Source organism: Macrotis lagotis, chromosome X (assembly GCF_037893015.1).
Source record: "Macrotis lagotis isolate mMagLag1 chromosome X, bilby.v1.9.chrom.fasta, whole genome shotgun sequence".
Taxonomy (NCBI): domain Eukaryota; kingdom Metazoa; phylum Chordata; class Mammalia; order Peramelemorphia; family Peramelidae; genus Macrotis; species Macrotis lagotis.
Genome location: NC_133666.1, coordinates 147,785,102 through 147,806,793, shown reverse-complemented (window position 1 = coordinate 147,806,793; position 21,692 = coordinate 147,785,102). Strand labels below are relative to the sequence as shown.

Genomic DNA, 21,692 nt, shown 5'->3' with positions numbered 1-21,692 from the left:
TTGTAAAAGGTGCTAGAACAGACTTGAGAAATAATGAGAAGAAGCTGGCCCTGGACATGGCGACCAATGCTGCCTGTGCTGCTCTACTTAAGAAGAAACAAGGAACAGGTACTTAAATTTATTGAATCCTTTCCACCTTCTTTTCAAACTTTAAGGTTAGATAATTTTCCAGAAAAGGTGGTTTCTTAAGGACTAAGGAATCTCTCTCTCTCTCTCTCTCTCTCTCTCTCTCTCTCTCTCTCTGTATGTGTGTGTGTGTGTGTATATATATATATATGTGTGTGTGTGTGTGTGTGTGTGAAATATGTACTTTTATATATTATATATTTTTATTTTTATACCCATTTTAATATATTACATGTTTTTATATAATATACACTTAAAATATTACTTGTTTACATATAGATGTATATATAGGCTGCCACCTATACACATGAGAGATGATTCTCTGACTATTGTTCATATAACCACAATAAAGCAAGCAACCTTTCAATGATATAAACCTCATTATCATCTCTTGACTGAAGCACTCAATGGTACACCTCAAGGCAGAAATATATATATATATATATATATATATATTATATACACTCATGTAATCTCATCCCTTAGATTGTAATTTTTTTTGCTGATAGGGACTTTTACCTTTTGTATTTATCTCTGTGCCCAGGAAAAAAGGGCAAAATGTATCTGAGTTTAGGGTATGGAAGCTAGAACAAAGAAAAGGAAGAAAGTAAGATAAACAAGAGGAAAAGCTTTGCTAAGGTGATGGTAGATTGTAGACTGTTTGCATTTCAGCAGAAGCTGCCTAAGCCACTTCTTACATTCGTTTTCCTTTTGTTTCTTGCCTCTGTATTTCTGGCTGCCTCCCTGAATTGCTCCTTCACTGACTAGTGCCAGCAGCATGGTAGATATCCCCAACCCCCCAAGGCCCTGAACAGCCATCATTGAAGAGGTTGCTGCTGTTGTTGATGGCTAGTCACCCAGCTAGTACTGGTCTGAGGTCCGATTTGAACCTGGGATCTTCTGACTTCAGAAGTACTCTAACCATTGTGCCACCTAACTGCTCCATTGAGATAGTACTGTGCTTAGGATAAGAGACACTTTTATTTTAATAGTTTATAAAAGGGAGAAGAGAGGGAAGACCAGTGTGTTGGTGTTCAATGAATTGAGTATGAGTTGAGTGAGGCTTGTCTTGGGTCCTTCCTTCTTAAAAGAGGGATTCCCATAAAAGAGTCCACAACCAGGAGTGCAAGGTCTCAGGGAAGAGGTTTCCTCTGAGTGGGATCGTGAGGCAGAGAAGTCTGGAGAGGAAGTTCTGTTACAGCCTTTTCTATCCATAGTTGTTTGTTATTGAGGAGACTGGGGTTAATATTGAAAGAACAGGGATAGACTGCTCAAAGGGCATTTGTGAGTTTACCCAAAGACTCCAAGTAAGCTTGAAAGAAAACTTGTTACAGGCTTTTTTCCTCCCACCTTTCCCCCTTTCAGGACTCCTTCCTTTTCCCATCATATTTGCCTAATAACAGTCTTTGCATCTGCTCCTTTAAAATTCTACTCTTGTCCTTAATTGAAGGAATTTGAATCGAAAGGTTGACTGAGCTAGATTGTAAGCTCCTTTTTGTTTTAAGTCCTCTCCTGGGGAGTACTATCCTTTAGTGGGTCTTTAGAATTTCCTTTGAATATTTCTCTATTTGTTTCCCCTTTCTACCTCTCCATGGTTTAGATTGACTGACTCAGGATTTGGAGTCTAAAGACCTAAGTTTGAATCTTGCCTTACACACTTACTAGATAAATGACCCTGAGCAATTCTCTTAACCTCCTGTATCTCAGTTTCCCCATCAACAAAATGGGATGTAGCAACTATTTAACATGATTGTTATAAGGATCAAATGTCCTTAAAGCACTGTAGAAATGCTGTAGCCAAGTATCTACTCTTAGATGGGTAGATTTTTTTTTCCTAGGGAGGGAGCAAACATTTGTTAGCCTCCTTCATTGGGCCCTCAGACACTGTCCTAAGCACTTTACATGTATTATATCATTTAATCCTCAGAAAAATCCTGGGAGGAAGGTGCTATTATTATACACATTTTACTTGTGAGGAAGCAGAGGCAAAACTGATTTAAGTGTCCAGGGCCCCACAGCCAATAGGTGTTTGAAGCCAGATTTCCACTCAAGTCTTCTGACTCTCTGTGTCACTAGCTATGTGGCTTCTTTAACTTAACTGGAGCAAGTTTATGTTCATTCTTTGGCCATTGTTTATCTCACTCTGCCTTCTGTGCATGTGCTTGACTCTCTCAGCAAATAGGCAAGAGGTTTTTAAAAACCTGCTAAGCTTCAGGCACATGCTAGCAGCAGGGGATTGAAGAACAAAAGTCCCTGCCTTCCTAGAGCTCCTGTTCTAGTGGATTAAGGACCTTGGGTTTCACTTGCCCTTAGGCCAAGGTTTTGGAGCATTCTGGGGTTTCCCATGATGGGGTGATTGAAACCCACAGGTGGGGAGCATTATTATTCAATATGACTGACTCCCCCCCATACTTTGCAGAGATATGTATATGTGTGTATTTTGTTAAGGCTGGGATATTTCATGACCTTTTCCTATTCTGCACGTCTCAGAAATTTGCCTCAAAATGTAGCAAATTATAGATTTAGGGAGCAGTTTCTTTAGAGCTGGATGTTGAGTATGAGGACGGAACCTCAGAAGAGGTCTTGGGGCTCCTTCTTATTGACAGGTGGTACTTTGGTATGCATTTAGCATATCTCTTTTTGCATTATAATATGCACATCTCTTCCAGTTTTAAACTGGTCTTCCTTCCTGTCCACAACTCCCACCTTTTCACTTAGTAAGCAATAAATAAACTGTGCTATTGACTTGAAATGCTTTGTAAATGTTAAAACATGTTAATGTTTGGTTGCTTTGTCTCTTCTTTTAGATGTGGTTCGGACATTAAGCAATGCAGAAGATTATCTTGATGATGAAGATTCAGATTAATTCCTTATGAGAGTGTTTGCAATCTGAAACTTTTGCTGTCTAGGCCATTAAATGTCAAACAACCCTATCTTTGCCAGAAAAGTGTTGGTAACTGTAAAAAGAATGTATGAGAAGACAATGTTGCCTTCTATTGGAATAGAATTTGTAACATGCTTTTTTTCACTTTAAATTTGCCAATGTCTCTAGATTCCTTTGCTATGTAAAGTGCATTTATGGTCACCAAATTAGCACGAGAAAATAATTTTTATTTATCCTACTTAAGAAATTAAAATTTTTTTTGCTTAATAATGAAAACTCGGGGGTGGATATATATATATCTATATATCTTTATATTTTTTTTAAGTTTGTAATTTACCTCAGAGGAGAAAATGCTTATTATAAACACAAACCAAAAGTATCTCTTTAGAAAGTTGTCAGTTATTCTGACAAAAATAAATATTTTATGACACTTTATACCTGTAGTCTTTTTTTTTTTTGTGAAGTCTGCTAGTAAATGAACCTTGTGATGATGGTATTGTTTTTTTAATGAGAAATTTTTAAACAAATTGTTATTTTCAAATTTATTGGTAGTTTGTTTTGCTACAAATTTATTACTGCCAAATATCTGAAGAAACTGTTTTTACAAAGTATGTTCCCTTCAAAAAACAGACATGGAATGGGGAGAGAGAGTAATTAATTTGGGCATCATGTCACTAAACTGAATATTTTATTTGATCAAAGTCCAGAGAAGTCCTCAAGGGACAGAGGACACTGTTGAGATATATGATGTGATGTAACAGGATGACAAAATTCCTGAGAGCAAGATAGAAAAGTCCTGAGGAGGAGGCCAAGTGAGACCATTGCTAGTTGTTGGACTTTGGATGTTTAACCTCTCTGTATTTTCCTCATTTTGTCACAAAATGAGGAAGTTGGACTCAGTGGCTCCTAGGGTCCTTTCTTGCTCTGTGTCTATGATTCTTCTATTGAAGTATTAGTTTACTCTATTGTGTTGTTTGTGAATCTCCATATGGAGTTTTCTTGGCAAAGACTAGAGTGGCTTGGCTTCTCCTACTCATTTTATAAATTAGGAAACTGAGACATACAGGGTTAAATGACTTGACCAAGGTTGCATAGGTTGTTATGTTTCTGAGGCCAGATTTGAACCTGGAGAGAGATGAGTCTTCTGACTTAAGGTCTGGCACTCTATCTAACCCTAACCCTAACCCTAACCCTAACCCTAACCCTAACCCTAGTTGCCCCATTCTATACTCTCTATAAAAAAATTTTGTTCAGTTGCTTTGAGCTCAAATTTTGTTTCCTGAATTTGCTGCTACAAATTATGTTGCTATGGACTTATTGATGCCTGTGCATCCCCCCGGCCCCCCAGTAGAGGAGTCCCTGAGTCAAAAAGTAGGAACAAATCAGTATAATCTCAAACTCTTCTAGAATTGGCTGACACAGTCTCCAGTTTAACTAATAGTGAATTCACATGCCAGTCAGAAACTTCTTAAAAATGGAATTTGAACAATTTCATTATAGTTAAAATTAAGGTAATGAGCATTGAAAAGTTTCAAAAATTGTGTGTAATTTGATAGGTAGTTTCATCTTTGATTTATCTCTTGTTATTTGAACTTTAATGACTTTTACCTCAGTACCTCAATAAATTGGCAAATCCAAGAAGATAGTCTCTCAGCTGAGAATTTGTATAGTTGGTTTAATTTTTTTAGTGTTAGGTGGACAGGAGTCATAAAAGATTTGTATTCAGTTTTTATTTTTGACACTGTATGACCCTCACAAAATGTGGGTAAAACTAGAAAATTTTCCATGGAAAACAAAGTTAGCATAATAAGCAACAAAAATCTGATGTTGTGTTATAGAGATAATATTAGACTCTGCTGTTTAAAAGTCAGTTTTGTAACAGGTCTGTCATACTAATTTTCATAAAACACATTGATGAAGATAAGGAAATGTTTAAAGAAGGAAGTGACTCAACTCAGGAAGTACATAACTGCTGGTATAAGACTTTCTTTGTCTGATGTAAGTGTCTTGAATGTTTTTGAACCCCAGTCAGTCCCTTTAAAAAAAATGTAGTTGCTGAATATGCTGCAGATGTAATGGCAGTAATAAACCATGGAATTAAATATTTGATGAAAATTATATTTTATCTCTGTGGATTAAAATTATCTCTTGAGATAATAAACCTGTGCTAATTACATCGCTAATGTGGAAAGAACACTAGACTTGGAATCTGGAGGACTATCACTTCTCCCTCCACCATTTTTTACTCCCTGAGGCATTCTTGGCTTGGGGTCTTCAAGCTTGTGGTTTTTTTTTTTATATTTTGAAAGTTTTGTCTTTTAAAAAAACTGTTTCAATGTAATTGGTTTCCTTTGTAATCCCTATTAGATTTATTTTATAATATGTCTGACAAATATTATTTGTAATAAATAATAAATCATTATTCTGAGAAGTATTCCATAGGAGTCACTAGTCTGACAAAGTTACTAAAATTGTTGGGAACCCTTAATTAAACCTATCTGTACTCTTCCCTATTCTCACTGGCACCACCACAATTCAAACCTTCATTGCCTCTTGACTGGATTTTTGATTTAGTCTAACCAGATTTCCTCCCATCAGTCTTCCTCCTCTTTAGTCTATCCCATCTACTATTGCCAGAGTAACCTTTCTAAATTATATATAGCTCAGATAATTTTAGTGACTTGCTCCCAAACTTTTAGTGATTCACAATTGCCAATTAAATGGAATTCAGTCTGGCATTTAAGGCCCCCAACCTATTTACCTAATCTTATCACCCAGCTATACAAACTCTTCTGCTGTACTGCTTACTCTAATGATAGCATACTCAACACTTATCTGCCTTCCAATTTCATCCCTCTCCCTGCCATCATTCTCCCTCCTTCCTACCCCTCATTGCATAATAGCTAGTCTTTATATATTTCTTTCCTTCTTCCTTTTTTATTTTAGGTTTTTGCAAGGCAGTGGGGTTAAGTGACTTGCCCAAGGCCACACAGCTAGGTAATTATTAAGTGTCTGAGGCCGGATTTGAACCCAGGTACTCCTGATTCCAGGGCCGGTGCTCTATCCACTGTGCCACCTAGCCACCCCCTCTTTATATATTTCTTTAAGGTTCACAAAAGTACTTTGCATTTGTACTCATTTAATCTTCGCAAGAACCTATTTTTCCCATTTTAAATATTTTATTATATAATAATAATAATAATTTATTATTCCCATTTTAAACCTGGGAAAACAGATTTAGAGAAGTTAAGTTACTTGCACAGGATCACATAATTGTCTTCTTGCCTGTGTATCAAATCTTGGCTCAAATGAGCCCTTCATAAAGTTTTCTCTGTCTTTTCCACCTAAATGTAATAATCTCTCTTTCCTCTGAAACCCAACAATTACATTTTTACTGCTGACAATCCACTGACCACATCCTGTTTGTATTACAGCTATTTGTGTACTTGCCTTAACCCTGTCCAATGAATCCACTGGAAGCTCTCTGAGTCCCCTACACAATATCTTCAGCACAATCTGCTACACAAAATAGGCATTTTTTATAAAATGGTAACTTCTTTGAATTTTATCTTTTCCTAGTAACCCATAAGTAAATGTTTTCCAAATTGTAGCCTTTGCCTCCTCTGTGACTACAAAAGTCTAATGATCCTAAATACCTTTTTAGTGTCTCCTTGGTTCCTATAGACATCGACATTTGGAGTAAATAAAAGACGGAATAGGAGCAGCTATGTGGCGTAGTGGATAGAGCACCGGCCCTGGAGTCAGGAGTACCTGGGTTCAAATCCGGCCTCAGACACTTAATAATTACCTAGCTGTGTGGCCTTGGGCAAGCCACTTAACCCCATTGCCTAGCAAAAACCTAAAAAAATGAAAAATGGAAAAAAAAGGGAATAGAGCAGAGAAAAAAGAAATCAATACTGTATAACCTTAGGAGGAAGAAAGAGGAGTAAAAAAAAAGTAGGAAAATATTTTAGATATGAGAATAGTACAATCTTTATAGTTACATTTAAATACAAATAAAATGTTTGTATTTAGATAAAGATTTGGGGGAAATCCTAGTGTGAGTACCATTGCCTTAATGGGGTGAAGGAATGAGAGAATCATATCAGAGAAGGAATGCACATATCTTTTGATATATGTAAGAGTTTGGGGGTGAAAATGGACCAGTTCATTCAATTTTAGCTGAGACATCATGGGAAAATTTATTTTTGCTCTTGTGTTGACTTGGGTTTTCATGTGGTTTTTCACAGAGGCTTAGGGAAGTGCTGAATTCAGCAACAAAATATACCTGTTCCAGTATCCAATAACTGCATTGCAGGAGTAGCCCCACAAAGGTTAAGCAAAAGCTTGTGATTTACCTTCTGGAAATGATTTTAGAAGCTGTTGCAGTCTAAACAAGAAAGAACCTTTTAGCAGTCTATAGATTGACTCTTCAGGTAAAACTCTGCTTCCTTTAATGTAAAAGAGGTTAGGTTTCATTTCTGGATTTGATCTGATACTTATTTTAATTTTCTTAGAGCTTTTCATCCACTTTGCCATATAACAAAAAAGAAGGGTACAGATTTCTATATTAAAGCCTTGTATCTGTTACCTATTTTCTTTGCATAAACTAAGAACAAATAGGGAACAAAGCAATTATAGCATTAGCTCAGTAATTAGGACTTACTATTCTTTTGCTCTTCTGTTTGGGAATGGTAGTTACAGGAATGGAATCTGAAGTTAGTTTGGATGAGTCAGACATAAGTTGTTTAATGTAAGTTTTCATTATTTTAAAGTACAGACCTTTCTGACTAATGATTCTTTTGAATAGAAAATTTCTCAGGGATAAAAATTGCTGATCTGACTTGGAGTGGATTAGAGGCTGGGTAAGTATAATAGCTATGGGTTGATAGTTGTAATTAATACAGCATTATGAAATTAGGTTATCAAGTTTCAAATTTATTTAAACATGTGAACTTTGAGATTTTGGTGGGAATTACTGTAAAAGGGTCTGTAAACTTATTTTCTAATTAACTAAGAATCTTGTAGAAATTGCTCCTCCCCCCTTCCCCATCATATATAATATTAGTCTTTATCTTGTTGCTATCCATAAATCTGTAGATTTCTTCATAAAAAATCTACCTACCCTTCCCTCTAAAATCTGGAAAATTAGGATACTGTAAAATTTGGGTTTTTTTTTTTGTTAGTTTAATTAATACATTTTGTTTTTATTTATCATTTTCCATTAACTTCATTCTCCTATTTAATCCTTTTTAAAATACTAAATTACAAATAGCTAAAAAAAGACCAAAAAGACAAAAATTATTCTGACAACAGACATAAAATACATTCTGAAAAAAGTGCTTCTCTGAAAGTATATCTGTTTTTTGAAATCAAACAGAATAGGAAAAAAACTAAGTGTTTATTGACTAAGGATTGGTTACATCAATGAAATGAAATATCTAAAAAGTTTTATATAATTGCAATAGAATATTACTGTGCCATGAAAAACAAAGAATATGGACAAACAAGCCTTTCTGTGACATCTTTGGGGTATATGTTCAGTAATGGGATTACTACAAAAGATAAGAAAAATTTAGTGTTATTTCTCATATAATTCTAAACTGCTTTCCAGAATGGTTGGACCATGTCATAATAGTATGGTAATGTTCTTATTTTCTCAATACCCTGTCAATACTGATCATTTCTTGAGGAATAAGATGTGAAACCTTATACTTTTAATTTATATCTCCTATTAATGATTTTGTACAATATCATTGATAGTTTGCAATTTTTCTTTTGACAACATTTTTTTCATACTGAGAGAAATGATTATTAATAATCAATGATTTGGGGAGCAACTAGGTAGTTCAGTGGATAGAGAACCAGCTCTGGAGTCAGGAGGACCTGAGTTCAAATGCATCAGACACCTAACACTTAGCTATATAACCTTGAGCAAATCACTTAACCTCACTGCCTTGCAAAAACAGCAACAAAAAAATAACCAATGATTTGGGGAGAGCCAGAGTTCCCCCTTTTCCTATTATGTTCATTTCAAAGTTCAGTCTCTTTCCTTCCCACTTAATTGTATTTTATTTTTTCCAATTCCATAAGAAGATAATTTTCAATATTCATTTTTATAAGATTTTGAGTTCCAAACTTTTCTCTCTCCCTTCCCTCCCTTATCTCCAAGACAAGAAACAATCTGTTGTTAGGTGATACATGTACAATCTAGTTATACAAATTTCCAAGTTAGCTGTGTTGTGAAAGAAGAATCAGAACAAAAGGGAAAAACTATAAGAAAGAAAAAATAAATAACAATTTCATTCAAGCTCCATAGTCCTTTCTCTTCATGTGGATAGCATTTTCTATTATGTCTTTTAGAATTATTTTGGATCATTGATTACTGAGAAGAGCTTAAGTCCATCATAGTTGATCATTGCACAGTGTTGCTGTTACAATGTTCTGGTTCTGCTCACTTCACTCAGCATCAATTCAGTCAATTCATGTAAGTTTTTCTAGGCTTTTCTGAAATCTACTTAGAATTTCTTATAGCACAATATTATTCCATTACATTCATTTGCCACAACTTGTTAAGCCATTCCCCAATTGATGGATATCCCCTCAATATCTAGTTTTTTGCTTTCAAAAAAAGAACAGCCATAAATATTGTTTTACATGTGTATCCTTTTCCTCTTTTTTTTTAAATGATCTCTTTGGGATACAGACCTAGTAGTGGTAGTCTGGATTAAAAAGTATGCAATAGTTTTGTAATCCTTTTAACATAGTTCCAAATTGCTCTCCAGAGTTGTTGGATTAGTTCACAAGTCCAACAAAGCATTATCATTTTCCTTTTCTGTCATATTAGCCAATCTGATAGGTGTGAGGTGGTACCTCAGAATTGTTTTAATTTGCATTTCTCTAATAATGATTTGGAGCATTCTTTCATTTGACATAGCTTTAATTTCATCTGAAAACTGCCTGTTTATTCTTTGACCATTTATCAATTGGGGTAAGACTTGTGTTCTTATAAATTTGACTCAGTTCTCATTATATTTGAGAAATGAGTTCTTTATCAGAAACATTGACTTAAAAATTGTTTTTCAACTTTCTGCCTTCTGATCTTGGTTGCATTGCTTTTGTTCATGCAAACCCTTCTTTAATCAGAATTATCTGTTTTGCATTTTATAGTGTTCTCTGTCTTTTATTTGGTCATAAATTCTTCCTTTCTCCAGATCTCTAGATCTGACAGGTAAACTATTCTTTGCTCTCTTCATTTGTGATAGCATAAGGTATCACTCTTTATGTCTAAATCATGTATCCATTTTGACCTTATATTGGTATTGGATGTGACATGTGCTAGTTTAATTGTTATGACATTGAATAAGTAAATTAATGTAGGTAGAATTGTCATTTTTATTTTATTATCTCAGCCTACATATGAACAATTGGTATTTTTCTGGTTATTTAGATTTGAATTTATTTGTATGAAAAGTTTTGTAATTGTGTTATAGAGTTCTTAGCTTTGACTTGACAGGTAGACTCCCAAATATTTTATACTGTTTACAATTAGTTTCAGTGAGATTTCTCTTTCTGTCTTAGTGCTGGGTTTCTTTGGTATTTAGAAATGCTGATGATTTAAGTGGATTTATTTTTTATCCTGCAACTTTGCTAAAGTCGTTCATTATTTCAACTTCATTTTTTAGTTGTTTCTCTAAGTATATCCTCGTTTCATTTGAGAGTGATAGTTTTGTTTTCTCATTGCCTATTCTAGTTCCTCCAATTTTTTTCTCCCCTTATTACTAAACATTTCTGGTGTACCATTCATTAATAGCGGTGATCACATTCATCCCTGTTTTATTCCTGATCTTATTGGGAAAACTAGTTTATCTTGTTTCATATAACACTTGCTCATGGTTTTAGATAAATACTAATTATTTTAAGGAAAATTCCACTTATTCTATGCTCTCTAGTGTTTTTTTATAGGTGTAGTACTGATTTTGTTAAGTTTTTTTATCATTTATTGAGATAATCATGATTTCTGTTAGTTTTTGTTATTGATATAGTCAATTATGCTTATAGTCTTTCTTGCATTCTGGGTATAAATCCCACCTGGTCATAGTGTATTATTTTCATGATAAATTACTATGATATTTTTGCTTATATTTTAATGTTTTGCTTCAATATTCATCAGGGAAATGGGTCTCTATTTTTCTTTTGTTTTATTTCTTCTTAGCTTAGGTATCAGCACTATATTTGTGTCATAAAGGGATGTGGTGGATTCCTTCACCTATTTTTCATTTTTTTTCTACTTAATTTATATAATATTGAAATTAACTGGTTTTTTAAATGTTTGATAAAATTCACTTGTGAATCCATCTTGTTTTGGAGATTTTTGCTTAGGGAAATTATTGATAGCCAGCCTGTTTAATTTCTTTTTTTCAAAATGGCATTATTTAAATATTTAATTCCTCTTCTTTTAATCTAGACAATTTATATTTTTATAAATATTCACCCAGTTTCCTTATATTGTCAGATTTATAGGCACACAGTTGGACAAAATGGTTCCTAATTATTGTTTTAATTTCCTCTTCCTTAGGATAAATTTACCCTTTTCATTTTTGATACTGATAATTATAACTTCATTAGAATAAGTCCAGCCTCTCATTGTAACTATGTTATTATTGGATTTTTTTCTCATTGTAATTCCTCATTATAATATTCATTCTCTCAACAGTTGTTAACCAGTTGATTGCCCCCTATAAGAACAGCCCCCTTCCAAGGGCAAATAAACCATAAACCTACTGCCATGATTATCTTTGACATTCAAGAGTGCCACTGACCTTTTGCTAAAATGCTAGCATTATTAATAAAGTGCCTAATTACCCAGAAATTATATCTTTCAAACTTTTTAAATGTTATAATAGCTATATGGCACTTCTCTGTTGGGGGAAAATGATTCCTGTTCTCATGTGTGTCCATTTTCTTTATGTCTTTGATAGACAAAATTTAAAAAAACTAACTTGTTTATTTTTATTTTTGAAAGATAAAAACCTTCCATGTCATATTTATAAAATGGGTGTGATTATATCACTGAATTTTTAGTTACCTACAGGTCTCTTTAATTGGATAAACAATCTCTTTTTTTTTAACTTAGCTTATGAAGTGGCAGAATTTTAAGTACAAATTAGAAAGCTCATTCTATTCAAAATGTTGATTCAAGCAAACATGAAAACAGCAATTGTTTTTATTTATTTGTCTTGAATAGACATTTATAAAGAATAGTTATTTAGAGACAAAAATCTAAACATTTAACTAATAACTGCTAATAATAATAATAAATAGCTATTTTTAAAATTTCGTATTAAGGTTGACTTAAAGTTTCATGTCTTTCTTCCTTTAGTACTTACTTTCTCTTCCTTGCTTCATCAGAGTCACTAATAATAATAATAATAATAATAATAATAATAACAACAGATTATATTAATATGGCATTTTAAAAACATACCAAAAAGATCTTAACTTTAGTTTTCATTTGATAAGTATTTTCCTCTCCTTTCTATGCCTAATTAAAAAAGAGAGGAAAAAACAAAACCCTTCTAACAAAACAAATTCTCATATTTTCCATATCCAAAGGTATATCTTATCTTGCCTATTAAATCCCTATTTTTGTCATTTAAAAAATTTTCCTTTTAATATTGCATTTATTTCTGTGATATGCTTCATTTATCTTTCAGTTTGATGGGATGAAAAATAAAGATTGGAAAAAAGCAATTTAGCAAAATCAAACAACATATTGACCAAGTCTGAAGAGATATGCAATATTCCACACCCATGGTGCCTTATCTCTACACCAGAAGAAGGAAAGCACATTTTCTCAACTCTTCTCAGGGTCCACAGTTGATTATAATACAACATTCATTTTATTTGTTCTTTCAGTCTAAGTGGTTATAGTTATTGTATACTTTGTTTTCTTGATTCTGTTGACTTTACTGTTTATCAGTCCATATAAGTCTTTCCATGTTTCCTCAAATTTGATATGTTCATCATTTCTTATGTTGCAATAATATTCTAATACATTCAACTGCCATAATTTTTTAAGCCATTCTCCAGTGGATGAATATCTAATTTGTGTCAGCAAAGATCTGGAAACAATGTTCTTGCAGGATCTATAAAATTTTCAAAGACCATATACAAAATGGGGAAAATTTGAAATATATCATCTGTTTAATCTTGACCTTGCTACTTGCTAATTGTGATTCAGTGCAAATCATTTAACTTCTCTATGCCTTAGTATCTCTCATCTGTAAAATGACAGTATAAAATTAGATGGCCTCTAAATTCCTTTCTAACCCAAGGACTGATCATTTACTCTAGATAAGCAATATACATTGGACATATTCCACTATTTTTTTTTGCAAAAAAAAAAAAGATGAAGAATTGGGCCCAATAGGGGTTAGGATAGGCAAAATGGATAAAAGGATGAGAAGGGTATATGCCCACAATTGTAGGTGATGTTTATATAAGTCTGTGAAAAAACATAATTGGCCTTAGAATATGCTAGCCCATTTCTTTGTCAAACCACATTATGAATGTTGAAATAAAGCTAAAAAAATGATATCACTAAACATTCAAATTGCTTTGCATCTTTAGGACCCTGACTAGATTTGTAACTAGGCCAGGGTAAATGAGACTTCCTCCCAGGGTGCTTTAATTTAATATTTAGTTTTTATAGTTAGATACAATTATTTAATAACTAGAAACTTTATAGTTTCTTTAATAGTTAGAAACAATTATATTTAGCATCTAACTAGGAAGAATAATCAAAATGGATACTACTACATGCTATCATGTTGACTGAGCCCTATGTGAAATACTAGATCTACCTCTACATTTTCCTGCCCCATGGTGATGTTTCTTCCTAGCCATGGCCTTCCGCCCTGGAGTCTATCTCATAAGGGGACTTTTCCTGGGGTATCACCACTCCAGGGTTCCTCATGTCATGAAAGCTTACTTCCATAGCTTAGATGATTTTGTCTTTCTATTTTGCCATGGGTTTTATGGTCCTTCATCTCAGGGATCTATCTGGAGGGCTAGTTATATCTCTGCCATATAGGGATTATAGGGAAGGATAAGAATGAATAGGTAAAGAATCAGGGGTTTCCAAGGCTCTCTTATTTGCTTTCCTATACTTGGACTCCTACCTGCTTTGTTTCCTGACTGCCTTACAGTGAAGTTATATTATACTGAGCTAGCTCAAGGTAAAATGTTTGATACCCTGGCAGTTCAAGATGCTGAGATTTGGGATAAGACAAACAGTTGGAGGAAAACCAATGGTTTGAGCAAAGATAGGAAGGGTAGACGAGACTGAGGAAAGAGAATGTGTGTCTCCCTCTCTAGATTATCTACATTTCTGCAACAAAGCCTCAACATTGAGACATTTTTCATTTTTAAAATAGTGTTAACTGTCACATTCTAGAAGTAATCTGTGTGTGTGTGTGTGTGTGTGTGTGTGTGTGTGTGTGTGTGTGTGTGTGTGTGGAGAAGATCTTGGGATCACAGAATATCATAAGACCTTAAAAGGTCACCAATAATCAGTAATACTTATCTTTCCCTTCCTCCTTTCATTTCATTGGCAAAGCAGAAAGTGAATTTTCTAAAATTGAACCAGCTGGGCATGTAATAGTAGTAGGTCTGAGCACGGAATTGCAGTGTTGTTATTCTTAGGCCCATGTTTTTGCCAGTACAATGTACATCTTGAGTGCATTTTTGAATGTGACCACAAAAACCTGGTTTTTGTCATTAAAAAAAAATCACTGTTCAAGTGAGCATGAAATGGAAGTGTTCACTCTTTTCTTTCTGCCAGTCTTTTTTGTTGTGAATCTGAAAGATCCTGGATCAAACATTTATGAGAAATTTGAATCGTATTTAGCTGTATTCAGATTTTTAATATTCTTACCTTGTTCATTTCTTTAGGATGATTAATGTTATTTTTTCATGAATTTATTCATATAAATTTTGTTCTTAAAAATTCAACCCTTCTCCTAAGAGCTAAAAGCATTTTGCGTGCTTTAAAAAAAAATCAACCTAAAAACACTGAGAGTGTTTCAGATACTGACACTAAGGAGCACAGAAATAAAGTGTCACACTAGTTGATCCTTATTTACATGTAAACAAAGCAGTAACCAGCTGGGTACTCATAGTAAGTAGCACCAAAAAAAAAAAAAAATCCCTGAGTCCATAGTTAAATTGAGGGAGATTCCAAAACATCATGCTACACATTGGTAGTTTGTCATTTAACGAATTTTTTTTTTTAGGTTTTTTTTTTTGCAAGGCAAATGGGGTTAAGTGGCTTGCCCAAGGCCACACAGCTAGGCAATTATTAAGTGTCTGAGGCCGGATTTGAACTCGGGTACTCCTGACTCCAGGATCAGTGCTCTATCCACTGTGCCTCCTAGTTGCCCCTTCATTTAACTAATTATTAATTAATAATATTTTAACTCTTCATTGATTATTCTTGCTAATAATGCTAAATTCAGTTTCTCTTTGGAGGAGTACAAGAGCTGTCAAAAAACCTTATAAATTTTGGTGCTCTGAGACAAAGTTCTAGTCCCACCCTAGATACTGCACAAGAAGGCATTGTGGTATAATGGGTTCAAGTGCTTCCTCAGATACTAGCCACATGACCCTAGTCAAGTCATCATTTGGCCTTAGCTTGCCAATCCATAAAATGGGGATAAGCACATTATCTCACAGGGTTGTGAGATATCAAAAGAGAAAACACAATGCCCTTTTAAAATGTTGTTACTATTATCAGGAAGACTTGGGTCCAGATACTTCCTAAGACACTACCTTTGTGACTCTTGACAAGTCACTCAACTTCTCAACCTCATTTTTCCTTTCATTAAGAGGAGTAAAAAGCATTTACCCTACATGGTTGTTTCAAAGTGATGATGGTGATGATGATTGATGATGCTGTTTTCTCCTCAGGTGATCCCATGACAAGCATGAATTGGATTTGAGCAAGGGGATGCTGTGCAAAGTCACAAGCCTCATTTTCTCCTCTAGAACCATCTGAATTTAGTAGCCAAATATAAATCAGGATAACTGAAGATGGCTCTGGATGTGAAAAAAAATCAGGGTTAAGTCTCTTGCCCAGGGTCACATAACTAGTATGAGTCTGAGACTGGATTTGAACTCAGGTCCTCCTGACTTCAGGGAAGACCTGAGGTCTACCCACTGCATCATGTTGCAAAGTGAATTGTTGCAAAATGAGATAATATATGTGAAGTATTTTGCAAATTTTGAAGCCTTACATAAATGTTATTTATGCTTATTCCAGTGTGATCAGTAATGAAGGATTTGGCAGCAGAGGGTCAATTCCCAATAGCAAAATCAGGATTTAAGAAGTGAGTCTTACTATATGACCTCATAGATGGTTTAATTGATGATCCCAAGCTTTGAAGGCTGTTTGGTTGTTTTTGTTCAGTCCTTCAGCTGTGTCTGACTCTTCATGACTCCACAGACCCTACTGCTCTGTGGACCACATCTTGGCAAAGATACTGGAGTGGCTTGTCTTATTCTCTTCCAGTGGTTACAGGCAAGCTGAAGTTGAATGACTGGCCCAGGGTCACACAACTAGTGAGTGTCTGTGGGCAGATTTGAACTCAGATCTTCCTGGTTCCAGGCCCAGGCCACCTAACTGCGAAGATAATCCTACATGGAGTAGTCATTTACCCTGAAAAGTTCCTAGGTAGAGAGGATTGATGATGAACTAGTCATCATAAGGCTTGCCTTTTTTAGACTTTACCTCTCACTCAGAGACTGCATAATTTTAATTCATTAACTTCTGAGTGCCTCAGCTCCATTCTATCACAAAACCTCTCTCTTGGGGAATGTGAAGATTAGGAAGACAGTGTCAGCTCTCTACTTGTAGAAATACTAGGTGTCATGGCTCCATCTATTTTCCAGGAAAGCTCAAGTTAAAACCTGAATTTTGAGGATATGGTTTATTCCTTAAGCAGTGACAGTGTCAACTTTCAACCCTCCCATCACCTGTACCTGTGGCAGGAAGCTCTATTATCAACTGTAATGTTCACCCGACACATTGAGATGACTGATGGTCCCAATTCGAATCTCCTTAGCTTGATTTTTCTTGTATCTGATGTGAGTGACAGCAGGCAAGAAAAATCTGCCCTTCCTCTGATACAGCTTTTTGTTTTTTAATGGAGTACTTCCTTTGGAATTACTCCTCAGTTGCTGCCTTCACAGATGTGCAGATTCCTTTGGGCCACCGGGAACAGACTACTTAGTACCTTTAGGTTCATGATATTCTATAGGGGTGTGCCCTGCTGAGTTTACTTGCATTAGTCAACCAATATACACAATTAGCTCATAGCTGATGACTAAGGTGACATCAAAGGGACAAAACAAAACATTCCTCTCCATAAACAATGAAATGCAGTTTCATATAAGTGCATTTGTGGAAAATGGGTCTTAACTTAGACACTGGTAGGGAGGTATTCATGTAGGGACACATGCCTCTTTTACAAGAGGACCCTCTTGTGCATTTTTTTCTTGTTATGTCTTCACAATGCCTTTCTCTAGGCCAAGGGATCTTTTTGTTTATTATTTTACAAAGCAATGGGGTTAAGTGACTTGCTCAAGGTCACACAGCTAGATAATTATTAAGTGTCTGAGGTCAGATTTGAACTTAGGTCCTCCGGACTCCAGGGCCCATGCTCTATCTACTGTGCCACATAGCTGCCCCAAGGCCAAAGGATCTTAACTTGGAAGTGGGATGGGGACAGGAGGGAGGGAGACTGAATAGAATTAAAGGAGTGTGAATTTAGAGTAGTTAATAAACTATATCAATATATTTGTTTTCTCCTGAACCTTTTTTTCCCTTTTGGTTTTTGCAAGGTGATTGGATTAAGGGAAGCTTAGTATAGGGAAGCTGCCCAGGGCCAGCTACAGCTAAGTGTCAAATGTCTAAGATCAGATTTGAACTCAGGTCCTCTTGACTTCAAGGCCAGCGCTCTATCCACTGCCACCTTGCTGCCCTTTCCCTTGTACTTCTATGTATTTTATATATAGTGGTACATGATTCAAAAATTAGTTTAAGAACATTTTTTATGGTTCAGTATCTTTGCTATGCGAATCCCAGCTCTGTTCATCTCTACAACTCAGCTTAGTTCTCCCTAACATCTATGGTTGACTTCTCATTAGAAAGAGGGTCCATGGGGTGGCTAGGTGGGGCAGTGGATAAAGCACCAGCTCTGGAGTCAAATCTGATCTCAGATACTTGATAATTACCTAGCTGTGTGCCCTTGGGCAAGCCACTTAACCCCATTTGCCTTGCAAAAACCTAAAAAAAAAAAGAGTGGAAATCTTGGGGCGGCTAGGTGCTGCAGTGGATAGAGCACCGGCCCTGGAATCAGTAGTACCTGAGTTCAAATCCAGCCTCAGACACTTAATAATCGCCTAGCTGTGTGGCCTTGGGCAAGCCACTTAACCCCATTGCCTAAAAAAAATAAAAATTAAAAAAAAGAAAGAGGGTCCACTCTTTGAATCTGCTTCCTGCCCTTGACTATGTCTATATCTCTCCATTTCCTCCTCCATCTGTTCAAGGAGCTCCCCCAAAGGGACAATTAGATGGGTGTAGTGAATGGAGTGTGAATGGAATGCCAGTCTGGAATCAGAAAGGCTCTTCTTCCTGAGTTCAAATGAGGTCTGATCCTGAGCAAGTAAACTTCACTCTGTTTCCCCCAGTTTCCTGCTCTGTAAAATGAACTAGACAAGGAAATGGCAGCTCACTTAACAATTTTTGTCAAGAAAACCCCAAATGGCGTCTTGGTAATGAGCCAGACTTGCCTGAAAAAGACTGAACAACAAAAGATGCCATTGCAAATGGGAAGTAGAAGAAGAAAGAAAAATCTGCCCTTCTTGTCCTCCTCTGGTAGATTTAGTGTTATACTTCACAAAGGAACTGCTTGCTAGGGCATGTAGACTAAGCCTTTTAAAGACCATTAGAAGTCCAGCCAGTCTTCAACTAGCCAAGGAGTTCCAACCAAATGGCAACTGCTCTTCTGTTTTCTTCAAGGTAAATTCCATTTTCTTCAAGAAAATAGCAGGGCATAGATGGGTATTTTTTTTCCCCCATTACCATTGCATCTTAGCATCTTTGTCTTCTATCAACTCTTCCTCTGTAATCACTTCAGTTGAACTGGAGGGTAAGGGGACTACCATTTCTTGCCCCCTTCCCCACATTACTCTGACATTTCTTTTTTTTTAATTTCACTTTTTACATAATTTCTTTTGTTACATTTTAAGTTTCAAAGTATCTCCCTCCCTCTCCACCCAGCATTAGAGAAGGCCACCATTTGATACAAATGTGTTTGTGTGTATGTAAAACTATGCTATGTATACTTATGTTTGTCATTTCTTTTTCTGGAGATGGATAGCATCTTGCTTCATATGTCTTATGTATTTGAATATTTATAATATTTGGAATAAATTAATCATTGACAGTTATTCTTCATACAGTAGTGCTGTTACTATATACAAAGTTCTGTAGGTTCTACTCATTTTACTCTATATCACTTCATGCAAGTCTTTCCATTCTTTTTTAAAAAGTTTTTGCAAGGCAATGGGATTAAGTGATTTGCCCAAGATCACACAACTAGTGTCTGAGGTTGTTGAGGTTAAGTGTCTGAGGTTGGATTTGAACTCAGGTCCTCCTGACTCCAGGGCCAGTCCTCTATCTACTGTGCCACCTAGTTGCCCCTTTCCATGCTTTTCTAAAATCACCCTGCTCACCCTGATGAGCAGAATACTAGTGTTCTATCATAATCATATTTCATAACTTGTTTAGCCATGCCCCAATTTATGGACAATTCCTTTAATATTTAGTTCTTTACCACCACAAAGAAAATTTATATATATTATATATATAATATATATGTATTTATGTATATATATGTATTATACATAGATATAGGTGTATAAACATATAGGTTCTTTTTTCCCTGATCATCTTGGGAAACAAAGGATATTTAGTTTACTAACTTTGGGGAATAACAGATTACTATCAGTTCACAGTTCCACAAACAGTGTATTAGTGTACTAATTTTTCCATATCCCCTCCAAAAATTATCATTTTCCTTTTCTATCAGAGTTTGACATTTCTGATACTATTAGTATTGTTTATAGGGAAGTGAATAAGACCTTTGAGTAACAAGGACTCTGCTCTCCCAAGATGCTTACATATAGTCTGTCTTTGGTTCAACTCCTGCAGCCATTGATGGCTTGTCTGATCCCAATAAAGGGTTTTCCCCACAAAGGAGCTCATACCTTGAAGACTGGAAGAGACCATGAAAATCATCTAGTCCAGTCATCTTTTACAAATTAGGAAACTGAGTCAAGGAAGATTCAATGAGTTGTCTAAAGTTAATGCAGGAAGCATCAGAGGCAGGATTTGAAAGCAGGTCTCTAAAGCCAGTCTTCTTTCCACTGAACCACATTACTTCAGCTAACCAATGGCAAGGTCTGAGTCTTAAACTTCATTCTCCCATTCTCTGAGGCATGTACCCATTTTTATAGTGACAGACTAGTCTGATTTAAAGACCTTAGAAAATCTCACCTTTTTCAAAAAATATCCCTGTCTCAAAAATCTGAATTAAATTAAATTTAATTCAGTTCACCTTGGCAGAGGTTTATTGATTAACCTGTTATGGTAGCTAAATAGTAAAGTGGATAGAGTGGTGGACCTAGAGTCAGATCTTAGTTTAAATCTGGCCTCAGACACCTACTATCTGGGTGACCCTGGGCAAGACATGCAACTTCTGTCTCCCTCAATTTTCTCAACTGTGAAATGGAGATAATCATTGCACCTATCACAGGATTATTGTGAAGATCAATTTTAGTGATATTTTTAAAGTACTTAACCGAATGCCAGGAATATAATTGTTGTTCATCTTTCATTTTCAAAGGAGTAAAGAAGTCATGAGACCAAAAAGTTTGAGGACCATAGCTTTAGTTTATCATAGGTTTATCTATTTAGAGCTTAAGGAAACCCTAGTTATCATTTAGCCCAGGGGTTCTCAATGTATTCTTGTGGCATTGACCCTTTTTGCAGTCTGGTGAGATCTCAGAAAAATATTTTTAATTAACTGAAGAAAATGCTAAATTTTCATTTGAGGTTGGTAAGAATACTCATTTTCTCCCTTTCCAAGTCCATAGACCTCTTGAAATCTACCCAAAGAACCTCAGGTTAAGACCCTCTAATATAGTCTAACCTCAGTTTATAGAGGAAAAACCTCTAATTCCCAGTGCTTCTTTTAGTCATTTATTTTTTAAATAAAAAAAGATTTTATTTATTTTGAGTTTTACAATTTTTCCCCTATCTACTGCTTTTTAAAAAAAACTGCCCCATATAGGAAACATTATCAGTTAACAATCACTGAAAAAGAATAAATTCATCCCATGACTTGACAGTGTGATAATTTACTAAGGAAATAAAATGTGTATGAAGTAAGTTTTGATAGAAGGGAGATGAGGTGGAATTTGAAACATTGCCCCCCAGAACTCAGTCCCAGTTTGGGTGATAATCTGAGCAATCAGAAAATTAGTATGGGGGTACTTAATGCTTGAAAGGGGTGTTGCCCAAGTCAGGGAAAATAATGGTAAAAGAGAGAGAACCCTG

General features: G+C 35.3%; 1 protein-coding gene across 1 annotated transcript in view; it reads left to right on the top strand.

Annotated features, from left to right (window-relative positions):
- Positions 1 to 3,445, top strand: part of OSTF1 (osteoclast stimulating factor 1) — a 55,840-nt gene extending 52,395 nt beyond the window's left edge. The window contains exons 9-10 of the mRNA XM_074205260.1: positions 10 to 108; positions 2,934 to 3,445. Coding sequence (XP_074061361.1) covers positions 10 to 108; positions 2,934 to 2,992 — 158 coding nt within the window. The 3' untranslated portion in view covers positions 2,993 to 3,445. The remainder of the gene's footprint in view (positions 1 to 9; positions 109 to 2,933) is intronic.
- The last annotated feature ends 18,247 nt before the right edge of the window (positions 3,446 to 21,692 follow it).